This window comes from Momordica charantia (assembly GCF_013281855.1).
Source record: "Momordica charantia cultivar OHB3-1 chromosome 2 unlocalized genomic scaffold, Mcharantia_2.0 BLBB01000002.1, whole genome shotgun sequence".
In the NCBI taxonomy this organism is placed as follows: domain Eukaryota; kingdom Viridiplantae; phylum Streptophyta; class Magnoliopsida; order Cucurbitales; family Cucurbitaceae; genus Momordica; species Momordica charantia.
The window spans coordinates 1,647,220-1,671,568 of record NW_028275160.1 but is presented as its reverse complement, the minus strand read 5'-3'; the positions used below and the strand labels follow the sequence as shown (position 1 = coordinate 1,671,568).

Sequence of the window (24,349 nt, the reverse complement as noted above, 5' to 3'; positions counted from 1 at the left end):
GTAATAATGGAAAGCAGAGGGGTTAGGGCTGTGATGGAAATGGGAATAATCACAAAGACGGTGTTTAAATTAAAGCAACTAAAAATAAAAATATGCTGTGTTTTGTATTGTTGGACAAGAATCCCCTTCCAATTTCCACAACCTTTTTCTTTTTTTCTTTTTCTTTTCCCACAAAACCGGGTCCCATCGCGTCGCTTTTGCTGACGTCCGTCGATTTCTTAACCAAATTCCCATGCCCCCCCCCCCTTCTAAATTCCTCAATTCTAGTGCACGCCCCGTTCGGTTTCCGTCAATTTAACAAATATTTTGATAATGACTTCTTTATCCCTTTCCCAATCTCAAAATTCCCTTCTCCTAACTCAAATTTCAAATACTACATTTAAATTAATCTTATAATATATTGAAAGTATTTGTGTATAATTTTATATAATAGGCCTCATTAATTCAAAATAGAGCTGAATATAGTCATTGGATATACATAAACGAAAATTAGGTCAAAAGGTGGTGGGGTTGGGTTTTGTTTTGTCCTTCTATTCTACATGCCCATTACGTCGTCGTTTTATCTTTATGCCAAAGTTATTTTTCTAATATTGGTAGGGCAGTGAATTAGATTTTTTTTGCTTATATGCATAAAGTAAGGTTCAGTTTTTTGTCTGTACAAGTGGGAATCATATACAGGACCATATACCCCTCCTTTCAGATTTTTTAATGCCATTTGTTTATTTGGAAAGCATAAAAATAGCCTCTCCTATACATAATAGCCTTTTCATTTTATATATATATAGCTTACTTTATATTAGACTGTGACTAACTCACAAGTTTCTATAATCAAATTTAAACCTTTGAAAAACAAGACTAAATTAAAACTGAATACATAGATGAAGACATTTTCTATATAATTTAGCATAAACTAATTCTATATATTTATTTAAATGATAATTACATGATGAGTGGCATTAAATTAAATATTCTAACAAAAAATGTTTAATTAATTTAACCCAATAGTTTAATGGAAAATGAAGAAACAAAGGTCAAACCCATTCCGGCCGATCAACTATTTTATTCTTAGAGACCGACAATCTTTCTTGTTTCTGCACCCAGTAGCTTTTTAAAACGAAAACATTTGACAAGACTTTATATTATAAATATAAAAGAATATATAATAAAGTAATATAAACAAAACAACATTCGTCAACAGTTATTAACATTACGAAGTCCCACTGATGATACACTAATCCATTAATCGCTAATAACTTTATAAGCAAAAGAAAGGACAATAATATAATATAATATTGTCTGTAAGGAATTTTGTTTTTGTTAATGGAGTCATTAGGTAAAGTATAGAGAGATGATTAGGATAATGATAGTGCAGCCCACCACAGCAATTAATACCACACGCTTGCACTTTTTAAAAATTAAAAATTAAAAAAATAATAATAATAAAATTCGAACATATTCTTACCCATTTGAGGCCGTCGCATAATTTCTTTTTCCAAAAAAAGATGATACCACAAAAAACTAATAATAATTTTGGATTCCTTGAGTTATGAGTCAACTTGAATTGATTCATCCAGTTGTACTGCGTTACAATATATATAAATAAATATACTCCAGAGAATTTAATTAATATTAATAAATGTGTATTATTTATTAATGATTAAATTTTGTATTATTGAATTTTACGATGGATTGGTAAGGGAGGGAGTTTGATTATTAACTGATTAAGTTGACTTAGGAATAAGACAAAGAGGAATTAAACTATTATTCTACTTTACGTAGTGGGCTGGGGGTTGCGTTTTAGATGAAAGAATTTGTTTAAGGAGAAAACAAACAGTGTAAAAGATCAGGAGAAATAAAATGCTTTCCAAATTAAATAAAAACTTTACTTTTATTTATTTATTTATTTATTTATTTATTTATATTTTGGGTGTAAAGCTGAATATTTTGTGTGGTTTGATAATGATTCACCTCATAACGTGCCTTTTAGCTGCATAATGTGATGTAGCATTTTTCAATCTTCAATGTGTCTAAATTTTATAACAATTTCACCAATATTGGGTTTAATTACAATCTATATTTTATTAAAATTTTCACACTCATGTTTATTTGATTTTTAATTTTTAATTTTATGTCTAATGGATAACCAATGATATTATTTAAAGATTATACGGCAAGTTGATGTTGGTTAGGTTTGAGGTTTATCATACACAAAATTAAATTAAAAGTTTGATAGATCTCGTTAAATAAACTCTTAAAAATACCAAGATTAAATACTGTTTTTTATTTTACTTGGGACCATCTAACTGTTGTATTTATATTTTATGTTATAAATCAATACTTGAAGAAAAAAAAAAGCAAATTAAAGAATATAAATTAATTTAAATTGGTACTTAGGAAGGAAGAAAAGGAAAAAGAAGATTAAATGGATAAGTAAAAAAAAAATGATGAAGTCATCAACTTTTTTGTATGCATGAATCGTGAAAGTATGTTTTCATCCATATACTTATAATCACATTAACCAATGAGCCATTATGGAACATGCCCACCAACCCAACATCACTCATCCCATCTTTTTTTGTCTCATCCACATTAATAATAACCCACTTTTTTTTTTTAAATTTCTATGTAGCTTAATTAATCAATATCACATTTTTTTTTTCTTTTTCAAATTCTACTCTTCATTTGGATAACAAAATTTAGTTGATGGGTATGGTCATTAATCAGCCCACTCTGTGAAATAGTTTTGAAATAATTATTATAGTTTTTAGAATTATAATTGGATAAGTGGGTTAGAATTCCTAGAGAAATCGTTAAACTAACATGTCATTATGATTTGTAGATTCGAAGGACTTAGCGGTACGCCTGATCATTTTCAATTCGAGCCCATCAGAATAGTTTCTGGCATAATTTTATTGAAGAGCATGGTAGAAAGTTCGATCAATATTTATTAGAGATACCGTTTATAGGAACTTTGATTTCTTGTCTTGTTTCGGACTGCGTGGACACTTATTAAAAAAATATTTAAAATCGAAGATCTTTTTTTGTAAACATGTTCATGTCTTGTGATCACAAATTACAAAATAACATGGTCTAAAAAGTAAACAACTTTTCCTAATTTCCCTTTCCATGAAAATGAAAGATCCTCTTCATTGAAGTGAAAAAGTAGAGTTGTTATTCATTTACCATCATACGATCAAAACTATTTAAAACTAGAATATATTCAAGACCCCTATTTAATGATAATTTTTTTGTTCGTCTTCTGTTTTTAATCAAGATTGTGAATAACTGAATACTTATAATATAGCTAACGGCTAAAAATAAATTTTAAAATGGTAAAATCAAATTAATTTCTTCCACTTTTATACAACGTTTGCAAAAAAGGAAAGGAATAAATAGTAAAAGAAGGGAAAAACGATTATTGTGTGTCATTGTATTATGAAGAGTATGATGAGATTAGATGAATCGATTCCATTTTGTGTTTCACAAATTTGAAAAATGCTATTAATTACTATTAGGGTTTTGTGGAATAATAATGGATTTTTGGCCGCCCAATCATGTTTTGTCTTGTCCCCTTTTAAGAGCCCTCTTTGCTTCTATATTAAGCGATTTGTGCTTTTCTTTTTTTTTTTCTCCTCTCTAATTTTATCAAGAAATTTAAACATTCGACCATAAGTTATGTTTCTTATTTCTTATGTTTCTAGGAATGATGTCAAAATTTTATAGAAATTTTAGCACTAACAAACACAAATTTCTTATTTATTGTTTTCATTTTAAGTTGGATAAAAATATAAATAAAAATATTATTTTATCATTCTTTGATAAAATAAAAATTTCAGAAAAATACCAAACATATTTCTATTTCTCTTTTTCAATTAAAAAACAGTAAAAAAAGAATGGTTCCAAACACAATTCTTTTTTTCTTTTTATAAATTCTAAAGCGATCAATTATCTCTCAAAATCCGATTGAAAAATATGATGATTATAACATGAAATAAACATATTGTATATTATTAACTTAGCTGGCCCAGCTACAACATTAATAACCTACCTCAACTTCAAGTTCCCAAACAAAAAATGAAGATGAAAGTAAAACTTTCCTGCACACCTCCATTTTAATCATATTGCATTATTACTAATATTAGACTGGCCTTTTTCTCGTAGCTTAATTTCTTTTATACATATATAAAACATAATTCAAATTTAGAAGATTCAACTCATTATAAATAATTAAAACTAGTGAATTTTAATTGATTTATGGGGATTTTCTGTGGGCTTTTATGACACAATCTAGCCGGAATTTAGTCACATTTAATATTTATTGTTGCACCCTTTGAAAATTTCCGTGGCCATAATCAAGCCATGTTTAACTTCACATACTATTTCAAAAAGGAGAAAAAGAAAAAAACTTTATATATAGACCACTAATTAATTATTTATATTTTGGTTTAAATTAAAGTTAACTGTTTAGGGGTTCTAATTTAAAACTAGGAACAAAGGTACCAATCTATGGCAACCATACGAGTGTTTAATTGGCTGGTCTTAAATAGGCGTGATTAATGAATCATTTGATTGCTAATTGTCGATTTTTCTTTTTTCTTTTTCTCTTTTTTACGTTTAAAATAAAAATATACATAACCCCTTTTTCTAAGAAAAATATTGATTAATATGTGTGTGCAAGAAAATTGGCAGGTGCAAAAAGTCAAATGCTGATGGGCAATTTCACTATTGAGCTGGAATAATACTGACAGTTTTTATACAGATTTTTATTTTATTTTTTTCCAAAATAATTATAAATCAAATAACTACTTTACTCCTAAGGTTTTTTTTTTTTTTTTTTAAAGCATCTAATTTATTGTCCGTTAATCGAACAGCTATAAATTCAATTATCAATGGAAAGTTATTTAATTTGATCAGTGAGATGTAAGATGTAACCGTCCCTTTTATAATTATTACTTATATAAGAAGATCATTTTCACATCATATATTTAATAATTTAGAAAATAATTATTTGGCCCTATTTAACTATAAATTTAAATAAAGGATATCCTTATATTTATTTAGATTCTATTGTAAATATATAAAATTATTGACTTTTAAAATAGTTAAATATCTTATCTATTTATCTATATAATTAACTGTTTTTGTCCGTAATAATTGTTTTGGTTGTATTTGATTTCTAAGTCGTTTTATTTTTGGGTTGTATCTGCATGCTATTTTATTTTACAGATTGGGTAGTTTCTTTTTATTTAGATTTTATCTATTTATTTAATAATTTTGTAGTTAGTTTTTTAGTACAAATTTGTGTAGAGTTCATAGTACACAATCTAATTTTGGATGCATGCGACACTCTTAACTAAAAATATAGGTAAATAAATTGATATTACATAAAAACAAGAGACTTACTGAGATTATGCAAAAATGAAATAACATAGTAAATAAAGACTTACAAAATTGATAATTACAATCTGTGCCCTACCCATAAGGCATAAGGACGTTGACAATAAAATTAACAAGGCAACTAAAACAGACAAACAACAAAAGAAACACCACATGCCTCATAAACGAGACACAACATAACAACTCATTTATAGAAAGAAATGTGAAGAAGTCTGGAGAAAGGTCAACAACGTAAACATTACTCTAAACAAAATACATTGATAAGTGGGAGTAGAAACAAAATTACATTCGTTTAAGGATAAAGTAATGCGAGAGATTAAAATTTTGATGGTGGCGTAAGGTGTGGGGTCCCACTCCTTTGTTCTATGTTCTTGTGTTGGCTACAAATACCCTCTTCTCCCTCCCCACTTCTCTGCTAAGCCCTAAGCTTCAGCCTCCAATTCCTTCCTTCAGCTCCATTCAAATCCATAATCCATAATCATGGACCTTCAAAAACAGGGTATCCTCACAATTCTCCATTCCGACTTCCAATCTTCCCTGCGAAGGACTCTCTCCGCCGACATGTCGTCCAACAACTGCCTCTCAGTCTCCGCCATCAAGCTCAACAAGGTTGCCTCTTCCCATGGATTCTCTCTCCCTCTCTCCGCCGCCGATTCCGATGACGTCAACAAGGAATTTCGGTCTCCAAACAAACGGGAACTAGATGCTTGGAGTTCGATCCTGTTTCAGAAATCTGCCGATGCTGCTCCAAAATCGCCTGCGCTTCTTCCTTATGTTCATCCTCTTGTCAAGAAATCCGCCTCCTCTCTCACTGAAAACAGCCTTCTGGTTTGTACTGAGAGCCTCGGATCCGAGACCGGATCCGACGGCTTCTCCTCCTACCCGCCGTCGGAAGACGACGATGAGCCGATGAAACAGGGGCGGCCGCAGCACCACCCACAGACACAGACATTTCAGTGGAGGCCGATCAAGTTCAGCCGCAAGAAATCGCCGCCGAGATCGTTTCCGCCGCCGCTTCCTTCCCCGAGTTCCCCCGACGGCGCCTCCGTTTGCATTCACTCTCGCCGTGAAAATGGACGGTTAGTTCTCGACGCCGTCTCTGTTCCGTCTCGGAAGAATTTCATCGCCGATCGTCGCGATGGCCGCCTCGTTCTGTCTTTCGTTACCACTCCGGTTGTAGAGGAAGAAGACGAGTTCGAACAATTACTCGCTCGGGAGTTGGAGGAAGTGAAAGATTCGGAAATTGCCGAGGAAAAAGACGAGGGGAACGATTTGGAAACAGAGGAATTGGAATTGGAAATCCCGAGACTGTCGAGTTCTGTGATGAATTTCCACCGATTAGCGCTAATGATGAAGAAGAAGCCAAATGGATTGGTCAATCGGAATCCGCCATGGCCGAAGGAGAAAGATACATCGGAGCCGCTAACTCCACTCTCACAGTCACTCCCACCGCGCCCGCCGTCGCCTCTCGCTACGGCGGCGACTTCTCTGAATGCCTACGAGTACTACTGGCGGTCAAAACCCACCGGAAAATCTGCCGGAATTCAAAATTCGATCGGGCAACAACAGCCGCAGCCGATCAAGAGCGTGACCCGGAAACTTATTTCTTCAGATAATCAAATGGCCAATGAGAAACAGCAAGTTTTGGTACTGAGAGGGAACAGAGGAGACTACTTGGTTCCATTGTCGAACGGCTGTAAATTGCCCAGAAGGTCTCTTCTTCTCCGGGAGCCCTGCTGCATTGCCACCACCTAAACCGCCGCCGTTCGCCGGGAAAATCCACACCGAAATCTCCATACCCATTACATATTTAATTTTAATTGTTAAATGTCTGCCCATTTCTTCCTATTAACCCTTAAAAGCAATAACAGAGAGACTATCGAAGAAGACGATAGAAAAACTATCTCAAATTAGCATTTAGAAATTAGAAAATCAAAGGGGGGAAAAAGAAAATGAAAATTACCAGAAAAGGAAGTGTACATTATGATTTCATTTGAAGAGTCTGTGATCTCTCAAAGCTGAAACAAAATCATAGCTGATCTTTGACCCACTGGACTGTCTTGTCTAAAGCCTAAGCATTTTGATGGTTTTTTTTTTCCTCCTTTTTTTTATGATTATTTTTTGAATTTTGCCTTGGTTATTTTCTAACCAATGGGGTTTCAATACGGGTCTTGTCTGTTTAAATTAGTCTTCCATTTTTGCAACATCATAATCGAACACTGATTTGGGGTTGCTTTTCTTTTTGGATTCTTGGTGTTGAGTGTTCTAACAGTTACATATTTATTATGATTATGCAAATAAATATTTAAAAGTTTCGATCCTATTTTCATCTTTTCTTCCCTACTAAGGATTTCTTCTTCAATTCATTCATGATTCAAGGATCTTATATAATTACATGTTATGTTCTATTCCGAATTAGATGGTTAAAGCGGTTAAGGATCCTATATTAAAAAAAAAATAGATCTTTTATAATAGATTTGGACTACTCTTCTCATTGTCAATACACTCAAAAAAAATATTTAAAAATTTTTAAGGTAAAAAAAAATATGAAAGTTTGAATCAAATTTTCAAAATAAGTTTTAATCGCTCGCTTCATTATCACTTGAACAAGAAAAGATATAGGGGTCAGGCACCCCAAATTTGAAAATGTTAAGAGAAAGCACAACAAAGTCAAATTTGATTCAACTTTTTTCAAATAAAATTCCTGCATTGTTTAATCTTAGTTCCTTAAGTCAAATTTTTTTATTAAAAAAAAAATTGGAGTCTTTTTCAGTGCAAAGGTTGTCTAATCATCACAATGAAAGTTGGAAAACGTACATATGACCAAATAAAATAGTCGACGAACTCAAATTATTATTGACGTATTTAATAAGATATTATATGAAAGTAAAATCAGTATAATGGTTAATTTATAAAATTAGCTCATGAAAAAATTTTATTTATTTGAAAGAGAGAATTTTAAAAATGATCGAGTATTTTCATTTTTCGTCAAATTACTTTTGTAAAAAAATTAGTGCTAGCGAAGGAATATGCAATCTCCACAAAAGAAACATTTTGGAATCAAAGATAATAACCACTTTGAATTTTTTAATTAAATACATGAACAAATACTTAAAATCTCATTCGGTAAATAAAAATGTAGTTATGAAAAAAATTTACTCATTAGTCTTTTCAATAATATATATAGAGAGAATTATTCTGTAGCTACGCTAGAAAAAATTAAATTGATTAGATTAAAGGTGATTATACAAGAAAAAGCTAATATGAACACAGTTCAATTATGGCACTTGTAACTGACCGTTTTTAAAATTGATGATTGGATCCTCACCCTGGCCATCGAACTAGAAGGAAAAAAAAAAAACTAAAACTAAAAAAAGGAAAGAAACTAGAATGGCATTCACTAATCAAAAATTGGTATCTCTTGACATGACAAATTGGCAAGTTTGGTTATCTCCACACAATTACATTGTACAAAGAAACAAAGCAACAACCTCTATGATACAAAGGACAATCACAAAGACGTTTACTACCAAATCACACCCCACCACCATATATCTCAAGTTAAATTCGGTCCTCTAAAAATGGGGAAAAATAATAGACAGCAATTTTTTTAAAAAAATGTAAGACTACCATTGGTATCACCTATAGGAACAAAAAGCCAAGACCATCTACCACCTGCTTGTGACCCGAGATATCGGGTGGTACGACGGTCCACACTACATCTTGTAGCGCATCAAACATTTTAAACACTGCTGCCACCATCAACCCGGCTCTCGAAGCTATACAATCCGTTTCACGGCTCATTGAAGGTGTGTGAATATCTGACTCAAACCTTTGTATACCCATTAGAACGATGATCGCGAGTTCTGGCACTTGGAGACGGGCGTGTGTTCTATACATAACACCAGAACTGCCACAGTGGTAGTAACATGAAGCAAGACTTGAGATTAATTAATAGATGCAATGTGCTAGATCCATGCAAGGGAACCCCGGTCGTTGGTTACTTGAGGGCGGCCTCGGGTTGGTGTTGGAGGTCTGTTGGCATTCAGCTCCTAATCTCATAGAATACCAATATAATGGAATTAATATTGACACTGAACATAGGGGAGGAAGAAAAAATCAATGTGAATGTACATATCAGCAGCACCTGCATCCATGTATCTTCTAAATGCCGTTCTGGTGACGCCTCTGGGGAAGTCATTGCCGGTGGTAAAGGGTGAATTAGCTTTGGAACTACAACAAGATCTCGACCCAATACTAAAATAGCTCCAGCATTATTTGCAGTGCCTGTTATGCAAGAACCGAACTTGTAACGGCGAAATATCCACAGATCCAGATCTGTCGCAAGATAAGTAAAAAGCAAGAAGCATACCGCAGTAATTTGTGGCCGAGAAAAGTGTAATCAGATGCCCTTGAGCAAAACGTTCAAAACCATCCATAACACATTCATGGGCACGAACTATCAGCTGAAGATCGTTATTGTTGCAGAACTCCATGACACGATCAGGCTGCAGTAACAACAATTCCATATGAGCATTTTAGATTGTAAACAAAAGAGTTCAGAACTATAGTGAAATAGATGCTTTGATCAGATTATGTTTTGAAAATCTTATTTGCTGGCAATGGACATTAAGAAGCTATTCTGAATGACTTTAAAGCAGCCAAAAAAGAAGGCGTTATTGACAATGGTCAATAAACATTGTGCCTACTCATTGTGGCTACTCATGAGCAAAATCTAATTTGCTGGCAATAGACATTTGCTGGCAATAAACAAAAGAGTTCAAAAAAGGCGTTATTGACAATGGTAAATCATTGTGGCTACTCATGAGCAATTATACCAAAGACGTTATTGACATATTTTAATCATTTTCCAAACATTTCACAATTAGATTTAATTACTATACCTTGCAATACCAATTATAAAAGAAGAAGCCACAAATTTCGCAATTTCATCTGATGATAACATGATATCGAAATCTTACGTTCATAATTTGTTTGGCGGTGAAAGAGTTTTTACTGATAATTGGAAAGGAACATGTCCTAAAAGAGTCAAGTGTTTGTCTGGACAGCTTGCCTTCAAAGTCATGATACAACAGACAGAATACACAAATATGCCAATTTTGGGCCCTGAGTCCTCGGTGTTCTCTATACTTAAGGCAGTGTGAAGACATGACCCATTTATTTTTCTTTTTCACTTGTTCGTTTAGCAGAAAGGTGTGGCATCATTTGTTGCAAGAGGCAAGATTGTCATCGGTATTTCATTGTTCGATTAGAGAAACTGTGAGGCAAAACTGTGAGGCAATTTGTTACAAAGCATGTTTAACACTCACCCCAAAAGTGACTAACCCCGGACCTCTAGCATTTGGCCTCAGTCCTTCCACACTGTCATTTTCTGTAGGGTCGGACCTATAGAAATTCATATTAATACATGAGAATAATTATATTAGCGTGATTAAAAGAGTTAAACGGAACAGCATACCAGAGACGTATTAGATCACTACTCAGTAGTCAAAAGAGTTGAAAACAACTGCATAGACATGCACTAACCACAACAAATCCATGAGGACAATTGAACCTGCTTCCATTGTAATTGGACGCTGAATGTTCTCGATCTGCTCCACATGATTTATTGATCGACCAATACCACCGTGCATACAAATTATTTTCTTTTCAATTAAAGCTGCTAAAGGAAGCCAGTTAAACAGTCGGTTAATCCGATGCCATGCCCAAATTCCATCCCTCTCTCCCTGTTCAGTAAGGAATGAAATTAGAAGTTATAACCCGTTTATATAATGGAACACAAAAATTATATACAGGTGTAGACAGTAATAATACCATCCGCTCAATACACTCAATCCGGAAGCCAAAAAGAGCATTAATATCTGCAGCTTCATGGTTCCCGCGTATCAAATGTACATTCTGTGAATACTCAACCTGCAATAAAATTATATAAAATTATCAGCATATCAATGCACGAAATGTGAGAGTTTCGTATTTAGCTAACATAAGCAACAGCACTCAAGTACCTTTAAAGCAAGTAGGAGGGTAATAGTTTCAAGGCTGTGTTGACCTCTGTCAACATAATCTCCTAAGAAGAGATAATCGATATATCTGACAGTTGTTCATCAAAAGATATTACAAAAATAGATTGAATAAAAAATTATTAAAGATTTACAATTAGTCTTTCAGATACAAAATGTTTCGAACAATCCTTTACTTACGCTATATCCCCAGCAGTTGAAGGTGCACCATACTCGTCAAAGAGGCGCATAAGGTCCCCAAATTGGCCGTGTAGATCACCGAATATCTTAATAGGAGCCTTAAGCTGTAAAACGCTAGGTTCACTTGAAAATATTTTCTCTGCACTATCACAAAGATCGGCTATTTCATTGCAGTCCAAGAAAAATTGCCGGCGAACAGGAGGTTTCCAACCACGAGGCTTTAGAAGGTGTCCTATCACCTGAAAAAGATAAATGAAAAAAGTATGTTATATTAATCCAGAAAGATAGTAGGAATCAGGGGGAAATTTCTAATGGCGATTGGAGCACTAGCATTGAAGTGGAAGTATGAAGTGTAAGCCATGGATTTAAATTAAAAAGACATGGATAAAATCATATTATTAATTATCTAGAAATCCATAAAGGGATAAAATCTCATCCATCAATTGTCACATTGAGTACTCTAAAGGTCATTCTCAACATCATCATTAGTATCATTAATACTTTCGACTTGTTCTCTAATTTACTCCAATATTCTCAAAATTCTTTCAAGCCTAGTAGTAACCAATCGAGGTGCATTAGTATTAAATATAGAAGTGAACTTTAAAAGAAATGCAACTGAGATTATTCTTCTAGCAAGCATAAGACTCCAAATCTCAGTGTCTTTTCATAAGGATAAGCCTCTTATGATTCAAAGAAGACATAAGACTCTAGGCTAAAATTTGCACTCAAGTCTCAAAGACCTTTTAAAACATTGCTCCAGATTGAAATCAAAATATCCAAACTGAAGACTATAGCTAAGGAGGAAATGGCCCAGAGCGAAAGCAGTCATGTGGAACTTGGAAGGGAGGAAGGGTTATACCAAAAACAAAATGTGGTTGGACGTAAAAACTAATTATGCCAAAACAATGTCAACATGCTCACGTTCAGAAAGAGTTGGTCTTGATGACCCATTCTGCATCATTTCAGAGAGCTCTAAAACTAAGCAAACCAGAGAGGTGTTTACGATAGGGAGACTATTGTCACTACAGAAAGGGGAGAGAATAGAATTGAACTCTACAGTTGGTGACCTGGAAAAGTTTGTCAAGGATAATGAGAAGATTGAAAGTAGATTGTGTAAAATCCTAGAGAACACTGGGATTACAATTGTTTCTGATTTTCAGGTGACGTGGTAGGGGTGATAGTGAGGTCTGATTTCTGTGGAAGATGATCTTTGGTTGAGGGAATGTTCGAGGAAAGGTCAATAGATGCAGCAATTAAAAACATCAATTCCATATCCCTGGACCAGATAGATTCACAAACCAATTCTTTAAAGAAGTTCTGAAACATATTTTAGCTGGTTCTACTCCAATATTCTTTAGGAAGGGACATCCAAATTGTTTTCCTGATAGAGAATCTTATTGGATTTGATCTCGCTCTGGGAGCAGATGAGCAATGGAAGGTTGTAGTTCCATCAAGGGGCTGAGAGAATGAGAGAATCGAGCCTTTCTCCCCTTTCTATTTCTGGTAGTGGGAGACGTTAAGTCGATTGAGTAGTATGATGGATGGAGGGTCTCCAAGTTTGAAGGATAGGTTAATTTTACAATCTCCAGATGACATTTTATCATTGTGTGAAGTTGATAAGTGAGTGATTGATACTTATTTAGAGTTCTGAAGGCTTACTAAATGTCCACAAGTTTAAAGATAAATCTAGGAAAACATTTGGCACGATAAATTCACATATTGGAGCAGAATTCATTGTGAACTTATGGCAAAGCTCTTCTACAAGTTATACCAAATATGCTTGGAAGATATTAAATACTTCATTATGCCTATTATGAATACTCAACACAGAATAATTCAGTATATAACTTCAGTAGGACATAACTTATAATGAGCTGACAATTAAATACTGTTGAGATTTGAAGTTTTTTCTTAAATTAATTCTTCAGTTTTTATTTTTAAGTTTCTTTCTTTAAAGGTTAGATTAATTTTATGTTATTTTGACTTTTAATTTTCTGTTTTATGACTTGTAAGTTTCTAGCTTTTAAATGTTTCTAGCTTGTAAGTTTCTCCTAGTTGGTGTATTCTTTGAAAAAAAGGGGAGGAATCGAATGCGCATACTTTCTTCCTTTGTGAATTCTCTGGTCCTTTGTGGAATTTAATGCTTAAGGAGTTTGGGGTGGTTTGGTGCTCCCCTAAGAACTGTAAAGAGGCCTTCTTTCAGTTGTTAGTTGGATCCCCTCATAAAAAAAGAGCCTTCATTATCTGGCATAATGCAGTGGTTGCAACGGCTGGGAGGATTTGGTATGAGAGGAATCAAAGAATCTTCAAAGGTAAAGAAAATTCTACAGCCCCAATGATCTTGGGAAGTTGTTCATACTTATGTCTCTTCTCGGTGCCTCATTGATAAATTGTTTTGTAATTATAGTTTTATGCCTAAATGCCAACTGGAAACCTTTTTTATAACTTTTGGAGTTGGGGTTTGCTCCTCCTCTCTTTTGTATTCCTCATTTTGATAATGAAATTCTATGTTTCTTATAAAAAAAGAAAAAAAAAATTGTTATTTTAAGTTTTATGTTGGTTACTAAATAGGGCTAAGTTTTGTACCTATACAAAGGTGAACTTTCATGAGAAGTTTGAACTACCATAATATTTGTAGCATATTTTGGTACCACCACATTTTGTATCACATTTCTTGTATCATCAAGATTTGTACTATTCATTTATTTATCATCAAGTTTGTATCACTTCGATATGGAGTTTATTTCTCATCTATCGAATTCTACTGTCTCACATTTTATATTTCCTCGATGAACTTCATATTTTCTCGTTGTTCATGAAACATTGAGAATTTTATTATTTCTTCCGCATTATTTTGATCGCTCTCATTTTCTCAACAAATACCTTCTTGGGCACGCTGTTGATGGACATCTGACGATCTAATAGTTTCCTGGCTGCAGTTGCATTCTCCGGAGTCCCATAGCTTACTCTCCTGCCTTCATTTTCAAACTGATCAATTGAAAGTTGCCTGACCATGCCACCTAAAGCTCCACCAGTCTCAGCAGCAACCACCACCTAAAAATGCATGTGTTAAAATATGTACCGCAGCATTTATAGTTCACTAACAATCCATACAACAAAATTGACCACCTAACATCCAGAATAAATATATACTAACAGCTCTGTGATGCAGCCTAACTCCTGCGGGAGCAATGCTATTTGATCCAGTAGAATCTGGCTTTATCAAGCTAGAAATCGGTTTCCCACTTGGAGTAGCCTCAGCCCCTCGATCCCTATCCGGGAGTTCAACTTCCCCATTTACTTGCCTTGCCTTAGCTGCAGCAAATGTTGCACTGATAGCCTCAGCCTCTGCTGCTGCTGCCTCAACCAAATATTCAACGCCTTTACTCATTCGCCTGCACAGTGTTATTGTACCATCCAGTCCCAGGATTCTGAGTAAAGACATTTCAATAAAAGTTAAGAATTGGGAATCTGGTCTAGAGAAAATAACTAACCGTTGGCCTTGAAGCATCGCATTTTCAGTGCTTATATCAGTGTATATGTCACCATTTACAGGGGGAGCAACAGGATTTCCCAGCACCACTGAACCATCAGGAGCAGCTTCTGGCATCGTCTGTCTGGCTCTTTCATCAGTGAACCCATACCTGGATGGTAATCGCCCAGGTTGAACAGATGCAGCAGCTGCTGCTGCTGCATGTGAAGCTGCACTTGTCGTTTCAGCAGCAGCCAGATCTTCAGCAACTAGAAGGTCATCTAACAAAACACCTGTGTGATAAATGTGAAACATCACCATGCAATGTATCATGGATTCTGATGTAATGAACATAATACTAGATCAGCAAAATAAGTCCACCCCCTTCAGATGTTCCAAAATCTACTGTTTCATTGAACAAATTAATGAAACAATGAACACTAGATATACTCTTAGTAAGAATAACATACTACTAACGCTGCTTGCACCCAAAACTAGAATCGCATTTTTCATCTCAGAGCCATTGGATATGTTTAAGTCAACTTTTAATAACGCATGTTACAAGATAGTTTGAATACCGAATAGCTAAGATCATGTTGCCCATTGAACTTACACCGAACTTATTCTTATTGCTATGATCATCAAAATTACGTTATAATCCATGTTTGGTATCGATAATAAACCCTAATGATAAATGCACAACTAGAGACATACTCGAGCTCAGATTTGCATATACACGAAAATGTGATGTATTTCCATTAAGTTCAAGTCAGGAGACATCTAGATTCCTGAAATCATATATATATATATATATTTTATAACCAGGAGTCACATCTTTGCTCTCTAAACCTGAGGGCACCTGCACCCGTCCTAAAGTCCAGACCCGGGAGGCATCAAGAATTTTTAATATTAAACTCATGAAGAATCAAACTTGAGATATCTAAGCTGGTATGACTGAGAGACCTCAAGCCCTTGTCAATTGAGCCAATTGGAGGCTTCTTGAAAGTATGTTTTACCTCATTGCAACCCTTTCATCTAAAATAGAAGTTAGCAAAAAGGAAGTATCCTTCTTTATCAGAAGTTTAGGGACGTGTAAAATTTTCATGTACTGTAGCAAATTATGTAAGAGGAATGGGGAGTTTACTCACAAACTTTGGCGTCTTGGCTAATCCAATATTATCTTCATTTAAAAATAACAAGAGAAAGGTGTTTTCCCCTTAGGTTGCAACACTTCAATGTTAGTTTCCTCATATTTTGCTAAGCTGTATCATCAGCCTTTCTATCAAAACCCTTCTTTATTATCAATATGAAAAATGAGAAGAATTTATAATGCAAAAGGATAAATAAATAGCTCTTACAACTCACCACCACGTAAACCACCATAAATGAAAATTAGGTCACCCACAGCAGCAGCTGCATGCCTGCAACGCCTAGTTAATTCTACAGAAGCATCCCCACCTGCTGCATCAGCACTATATCTGCCTGTCCTAGGAGAGGTAACAACAGATTTTATGTCACACCAGACACCTGCTGCAGTATCCAACACTGTAAACAGAATAAACGAGAACTTTGTGAGACTTCCTAAAGCAAGAGATCCTAGGATTAGAATACACGCACACATGATCATGTTAACAAAAAGAAAATAAGAAACAGCAGCATGCTATGAGGAATGACCAGAACAACTTCAGGCAAAAAAAAAAAAAAACCAGTGATTCAAGATTTAAATTTTAGATGATATCTTTCTTTTAAATCAACATTAACCAAAGTCCATTAAGATGTAAGTGAATGGAAAACGTTTGAAAACAGTAAAGTCAAACCAGGACAGAAAAATGACCTAAGCAATGAACAAAATCTCCATGGAACAACATCATTAACAGATAAAGCATCTCTTGGAGCCTCCCGCTATCAGTAAAAGATTTCGTGGAACAAAGCTCACTTAGACATAACCACAAAAGAAGAGCAATAATTGTCTTGGAGAATGCCATCATATCAGGCTTTTGGAAATTATGGAAGGAAGAAACAGTAGAGAATTCAAAGATGTTCCCAAGGAGAATGCTCAATGTTTTGCAATGGTTGCCAACATGAGCATAGCTCAGCTAATTGACATGTAATCCTTCCCTCAAGATCGGAGGTTCAATCCCCATATCCCCAAATTGTTGTACTAAAAGAAAAAAAAAGTTTTGCAATAGTTGTAAATTTTTTTGAATGCAAATCTTTTCATTCTACTTAGTGAAAAGCTTTGTTATTATTCCGAAAAGGAAAAAAGGTCAGAAACTTCATAAAATCAATGTGAATAAATTCGGGTCTATTTCGATAGAAAAAATTAATTAAAGACAACGGCAGTAACTATGCAGTTGATTTTGAATCAAGTCCAAATTTGTTGTCTTAAGAACAGATCCAAGCACCACAGGCATCAATCATCTGCAGATAGAGATGAGCACTATGAAAAAATTTCCTCATATATGAAGATGAAGTGACAATAACACAACCACCCTGGCCTTTCAACTTGAGCCCTATGTCAAGTACTCTTCCCATCCTAGGCTGATTGATAAAGGCCTCTATCCATATTAACATATCTCAGTACCAACAATGTACATCTACATTGACGAAAAAGGGGAAGATAACTCAAACTCAACAAACACTGATTTAGTACCTGCCACACTTGATGAGTCTTCCACCATGCGCCCACCTCCAAGAGCCCCTCCAGATACATGGAGTCGTGCATTGACAAATACCTAAAACAAGAGGAAGTGCAGAAGGTGATTTTTAATAGTTTAGGTTGAGAGAGAGAGAGAGAGAGAGAGAGCAAGATGGAAAATTAAAAGGTAATTCAACGCACAGCAGCATGCTGATATCTAGGAGATGGGGAGACACCCGGAGCAATTGCCCATTCCCAACGACCGTCTCTGTGTTTAGCAAGTCCATATGCACTTGCAAGCGGCTGCAGGAATTGGATAGATGAAATAAGAAGAAAGTAAACCATGTTCAACACAAGTATAAAAAGATTATAAAATAAACTAGTTTTAACTATGGTAAACAACTTTTTTCCTAATCATCCTTCAGATAATCGAATAGACAATGTCACTCATGAATTCTTTGCAATGATATGAATCTTCCGGGACAAAAACAAAGACATAGAATTGATATTTGGAAAGATTAAAACGAGGCTTTCTATGTCAAAAACTAACATAACTTCAAGGTCGTGCTGCTGAAAATATTTTATCCATTTCTGATAGCATCTTGCTAGTAAGTCCAACATCTTTTCTTATAACCATGGTATTTGTGTTAACTTGTGCATACCTCAACTAATTTTACCAGCAGAATAAAATGTAAACATTACGAATATCTCAATTGATTACATTATGATTTACATTAATGATCCCTAGTCATCTTTAGTAAATACTTACAGTTCTCTTATCAAAAAAAAGAAAAAAAAAGTAAATACTTACAGTTAATATATTTTAACCAGAGTTCTGAATAATTGGGATTTTCTATCCATATTGGTAGGTGTCAAAGCTCCTAGCTATTACCCACTGATTCTGCTCTCTTCTGTTCCGTTTGTTTTAGATTTCCTCTTTTTCTCTTGACCCATCATATGACAGGAATTACTTCCTATACTAGTGACAATCTACTAATAACATATCAATCTCAACCACTTACCCACAAGGAGAAGTTGTTGCAAATGCAACCTCCTGAAACAATATTCAACTTAAATCTACAACTCAAATACAAGAGAAGAAGAATACCACAGTAACAAGTGCTAAGGATATACTCGGGTCTGGATCAAACAAAGAACACGATATCCCCACATTGAACCATCTAACAAAAGTCAAGTGCCATGCAGGAATGATTTTTTTACTCACCACACTATTAGCATCTCTCCCTCCACAAAGCAGAAGAAGACCATCAGATCGCGCACTAGCAGTTGCATACCTAGTGATATCTGAAGTGTCAATATGATGGCTGAAATTCATAATATTTGAAAAAAAGGAAATTGATTCTACAGGAAACCAAAAAAGATGGAAATAAAATCCAAATATGCCAGATGATATTATGAGACCAAAAAAATTTATATGAAAATAACATGATCAAAGTAGAAATGATGTACCTCATAAAAGTTAATCAAATAAAATTTGTTTCTAGAAGATTATTAATGAATACAACATGACTGAACTTGCAGTCAGAGTACAACATGTGGCATGAAAATTACACTCCATAGATATAACCAGGTCACATGGAATATGCATACCCGCAACAACATGAGTCAGAAATATAACTATCGCAATAATATTTTTCAATGGCCAAATATAACAAGCATAGTGAATTTCATGGTCTTCCATGTATTGCAAAAACAAATAAACAGAAGCCCGAGGTCCTTTATCACAAACATACACTATGTCGATAAAAATAATCAAATTTTTATGACCATGGAAGACTTGGAAACATCAACTATCATCATTGTCTAATAAAAAAAAAAGAAAAAAAAATATATATATATATATATATCATCCTTGAGCCTTCATGTTTTCTAGCAATAGGATATAAGATCACACATGGATATCAACGTATCAGAAAATCATATACAAACACACATCACAGTCAACTAAAAGTTCTGCAGCATGTTCTCCATAACAAATAGAAGTAGAAATGTTGGGAAGACAAGCAACAAAGTAAGACAAAGACCATATAAAAGGCGGGAGGAAGGGGATTTACATGCACGGAGGAGGACCCTCCCCTTCTGGTTCCAACTTACGCCATTCATAAGGTTTGGCAGCAGTGTCTAGTGCCCACACATCAGCCAAAGGCCGCTTTCCTAAAACATAGACCAAATTTTATGTTGTGTAGAATCAAATAATTTGATATTTTTTGAAAAATTGACCCTTGGTTGTGTTCATGAACGTATGAAAAAATTTAAAAATGGATGACTTACCATCGTTACCACCAATGGCCATGAGGTACCTCTGCCCCACTAGAGCCATTACATGTCCATAGCGCGGTCCTGGACCAGGGCCTTGCACAACTACTCTATAGGAAAATAGTCAGACGAGGCATATCATATAAAAAGATATCCGAAAATGGGTAAAGCACATCATCAAAATCTAACCTATGCCAACGCGGACGCTGCTGTGTAAGGTCAAGAACATGAAGGTCCTCAGCAGACAAACCAGCTGGTCCGATTCCACCCTGCATCATTACAAAGGTAAGAAATCCATAATGAAGAACTAACAGAACCATGACCAGGTAAATCACAGAGACAAATAAAAAATTTCAATAATTCTAACCTGAATGACTACCATAGTTCCCACAGCAGTTGCCACATGTGCAGCTCTTGGAGTAGGTGGTTCTCCAAGCGGTGTAATTCTGCAAAATATTCAATGAGGGAAGTAATGTTTTTTTTTTAATAAGAAATTGAGCTTTCGTTAAGATATATGAAAGAATGTACAAGACACACAAAAAACCAGCCCAACAAAAACAAGTCAAGCCTACGAAAAGGGCTCCCATCCAAAAAGAAATACCTAACTGATAATTATAGAACTCCTTCGTAACCAAAGCCCACAAAGGAGTTTTTCTTTTTATGACCTGAAATTGGACAGTTGTTTAGCGTTTTCCACTATAATCGACGGGTACCTGCACCTGCCCCAAAGCCCGAACCTAGGAGACAACAAGGATTTTCGTATTAAACTCACCCAAAGGTTCGAACTTGAGACCTCTAAGTTGGTATGACTAAGAGAGATCCCAAGCCCATGCCAACTAGGCCACCCCAACATAAGTATTAAGTCTTATAAGAGCTCCCAGATAGCCTCCCAATACCCAACTATCCCTCTAAAAAGTTTATTGTTTCTCTCCATCCAAATGCCCCACAAAATGGCAAACAAAAATAAGAATGCCAAAGAATTTTGCCCTTATGTTGGAAGGGGATATAGCAAAACCCCCTCCACCCCAACATCACCACCCTAGAGACTTTGAAAGACTCCAAAAACCGCCCCCAGATCAAGGAAAGTAATGTTAAATGAAGATAGGGAGAGGAAGAGAAAGAGGACCAAGTCCAGGACTTACCTGGACCATTTATTAGTTAAAACATCATAACAATGCACATCAGCAGTGGCACCTGCAAGCCCTGCAACACAGGAAATACAAAATAAGCATAGTTTAAAGCAATAAAGAAAGTTCTGGTTCAAAAACCATGTGCAGAGTCCTTCAAGATTAGCCTCCATGAGATCAAACTGCAGCGTACACAGGACTGAAGTGGAACTAAAGTTGTCTGCTGTGCTGACATAATTAATGATACTTCAAAAAATAGCGCAAATATCTTGAGCTGTACCTAGACAAAAATTTAATTCTTTGCGAGCCGATTAGCACACTTGCACTACATACTAGTTCCACCAGATTAAAGTATCTATCAGTTATATAGACAACAGAATGTTGAACATAAACGAAAAGAAACAACTAGTGTGATATCCACTGTTTGTCTCAGAGAAGGAAGATCCACATGCAGCACTTATCCATTTTCCGATATAACATGATGCATATGCCACTGCATTCGGCTTTATCCACTCTTTTTGAAACCCTAAACCAAGAGTAATTACACGGTACGCCTAACACTGTAGCATGACTACCTCTCATGTGAACTATGAATTTGCTGGCATATATAGGTTTCATAGCCAAGTTCAATTAGATCCAAAAGAACCATCAAAGCATCGATGCCCTTAATAAACAGCAGAGTTTAACTTCCCGTTTCCAAGTTTGATATATTTGAACTCGGAGTTAGAACTTTAATTGATCGTATGCCAATGCATTAACTGGTTAGAAATTTATAATGTCAAGAACTCGCAACATTTAAGTTCAGAAGAAAGCAATTCAAGCATCAATAGGTTCCTCGACACATTAATACATTATTTCTAGTTGGGTCATAGCGAAATTAGGGTTTTATCAGAAAAATCAATAAAGCAGAACTCCCACCAACGCTAACAGCACCAAGAAGAAATTTGAGCTGAAAAGACTTTGCGATATAACGCATACCGTTAATGTCACTATCCGAACAATAACTCAACAATTGAAGAGTGTAGTTAGTAACACGTACGGATTCCAGCACTTCCAGCTGATGAAGGAGTTCCTGAGGCCGCAGAGTTGCCCTCGAGCGCGGTGGCACCACCAAACAATATTAATCGCGGTCCAATGTATCCCGGAGTCCCCTCCTCGCCGACGGACCCCACAGCTGTCAAGGTGTGGCCGCACCGCGGCCCCGGCCCATCTTCCTTCTTTTCAATTATCGCGTTTACTACTGAGTATGAAGGCGCGAGCCTTGGCCCTAAAACCGTGCTCTGCTGCATCTGCACGGCCGTCTGTTGCTGCTGGGGCGATGAAATAGACTGCGGCGGAGTTCCACCCCCGGCTTGAGGCTGCTCCCTAAGCTGATCTCTATCCACTGCAGCAGCAGAGGGAACAGTGCTGTGATTCTGCACCGCCGGATCGTGATCGGCCTCCGGAACCATCGAAGAATCGACGTCCATTTATTCAGCTCTCCGATTGAACACAGACTTCGAGATCGGAGCTAAAATTCCGACGAAACACAATTCCAGACAGACATTTCGATTGGGCACAGAAGTCCAACACCGGACACTCCAATCCACAGTAGTCCGCAACAAAAAGGAAACAATATCCAAAACCCTAGCTGAGATCCTCGATTCCCCGATTCCAAAAAACAGCTAAAACGAAATTCCAGAGAAAACCCAGCAGTAGAACTAGAAAGAAGAAGCTGGTTTAAGAAAAATTAAATAAATCACAGTTTCCCCTTGTGGCTTATTTCCCTCAAAAGAAGCAGCAGCGGTAGGAGACAATCTCGAAAAGCCCTCAGCTCTAACGATCAAACAAAACCCACATCAAAGAAAAAAGAAAATTCGACCTTCTTCTCTCGCTCTAAAAAATCCCAAACTCTGAATCTCTCTCTCTCTAACTAGATGCAATGTGAATAATAATAATAATAATCTTGTCTTTTTTTTTTTTTTTGACGGTCCGGTTAGTGTGTAGTGTACGGATAATGTGTGTTGGGCCGTCAGATGGAAGCTGTGGCGGCGCATAATAGAACCGAACGGACCGCGACACAGGGTTCACCGGCATTACCGGGAATATAGGTTTAACTATAAACGGCGATTACCGGTTCTTATTGCCCAAGCCCAATCCAGAGTATTGTCGGAGTGGCAAGGCCACGCGCGATGAGGCGCGTGGGTTGTACGTGGCCAGGGCTCATCAGACCACCGGCGGTTTTGGGTGATAAAGTAAGTACGACGGCAGTTCCGTTCCGTTCCAATCCAATCCAATGAAAAATGAATCATAGAACAATCATCCCGTACTAATAACTTTTCACCAGCCTCATTTTCTCCCATGTGTCAGATTTTTTTTTTAACCCTCTTTAAATGTTTTCTTTTTTAAATGGGATTAAAAATTTGAAATTACCACTTCTTTATTCAAAATAGTTGTATTTAATTAGTTCATCTATGTTTCAGACCTTTTTAAATGTGTTTTACGTCATGTGTTATGAAAAAATAATACATATAATATTACTATATAACAAGTTGGATAATAAATTCAAATTTAGACATCTTGACAAAAAATAAAAATGTCTTAACTTCTAAATTACGTTGAAAACATGTCTTTTATTCTTTTCATTGTTTTGAAGGATATATGTTTTCGTTACTACTAATCACGACTCTCTTGTCGATATAGAGGAGTAAGAGTGCTTTATCGAGCTCTAACTCTTTCCTTAGAGATTTTGTTGAACGGTTTGGTTGGAAATATGAACGATAATAGGACGACAACAAATAACATTAATTGAGAAATCAAGTACCAAAGATTGAAGAAGTTATGCGTTTAAATCATATTGTAATACTTGAGCCTGTATATTTATTATCTTCTACTTCATATTTTGTTTAGTTGGTTAAACTTTACGTGAAAGCTTATTCTAGTCACTATCGTCGAATTCCGACAAAATTTAATATAACAAATCGATTGTTCAATTACCTAATCAATAAATTCTATATGAACAAGTACGTGGAATCAACATAATAGATTAGGGATCGGATTCTAAATGTACTTTAAGCTATTGTTGGTCAATAAAAATGTAACAAGAAATACTAAATTAGCTTTTTACAGTTTTTAGGGATTCAGGTATAAATGTCAAGGGGGCTAAATCATTATATTGAAAATTTTAATTACCATTTCTTAAAATATATATACACATACACGAGGAAAACTAAATTAT

The 24,349-nt window shown here is 35.4% G+C and overlaps 2 protein-coding genes across 2 annotated transcripts; one reads left to right on the top strand and one right to left on the bottom strand.

The window, feature by feature from the left end:
- The first annotated feature begins 5,796 nt into the window (after positions 1 to 5,796).
- LOC111020638 (protein FAF-like, chloroplastic) lies at positions 5,797 to 7,720 on the top strand. The gene has a single exon (XM_022297349.2). It carries the CDS (start codon positions 5,878 to 5,880, stop codon positions 7,150 to 7,152), a length of 1,275 nt encoding a protein of 424 aa, XP_022153041.2. The 5' UTR covers positions 5,797 to 5,877; the 3' UTR covers positions 7,153 to 7,720.
- A 1,054-nt stretch (positions 7,721 to 8,774) lies between these two features.
- On the bottom strand, positions 8,775 to 23,051 carry BSL3 (BRI1 suppressor 1 (BSU1)-like 3). Its single transcript, XM_022297314.2, has 21 exons — positions 22,172 to 23,051; positions 21,148 to 21,208; positions 20,373 to 20,451; positions 20,195 to 20,274; positions 20,021 to 20,115; positions 19,804 to 19,903; positions 18,954 to 19,023; positions 17,930 to 18,031; positions 17,744 to 17,825; positions 16,456 to 16,635; positions 15,113 to 15,383; positions 14,776 to 15,013; positions 14,502 to 14,672; positions 11,619 to 11,857; positions 11,424 to 11,508; positions 11,233 to 11,331; positions 10,945 to 11,144; positions 10,728 to 10,803; positions 9,770 to 9,905; positions 9,545 to 9,684; positions 8,775 to 9,449 (listed from the first exon to the last, which is right to left on the bottom strand). The coding sequence occupies exons 1-21, from the start codon at positions 22,599 to 22,601 to the stop codon at positions 9,366 to 9,368; spliced, it is 3,018 nt and encodes a 1,005-aa protein (XP_022153006.2). The 5' UTR covers positions 22,602 to 23,051; the 3' UTR covers positions 8,775 to 9,365.
- Positions 23,052 to 24,349: the final 1,298 nt, after the last annotated feature.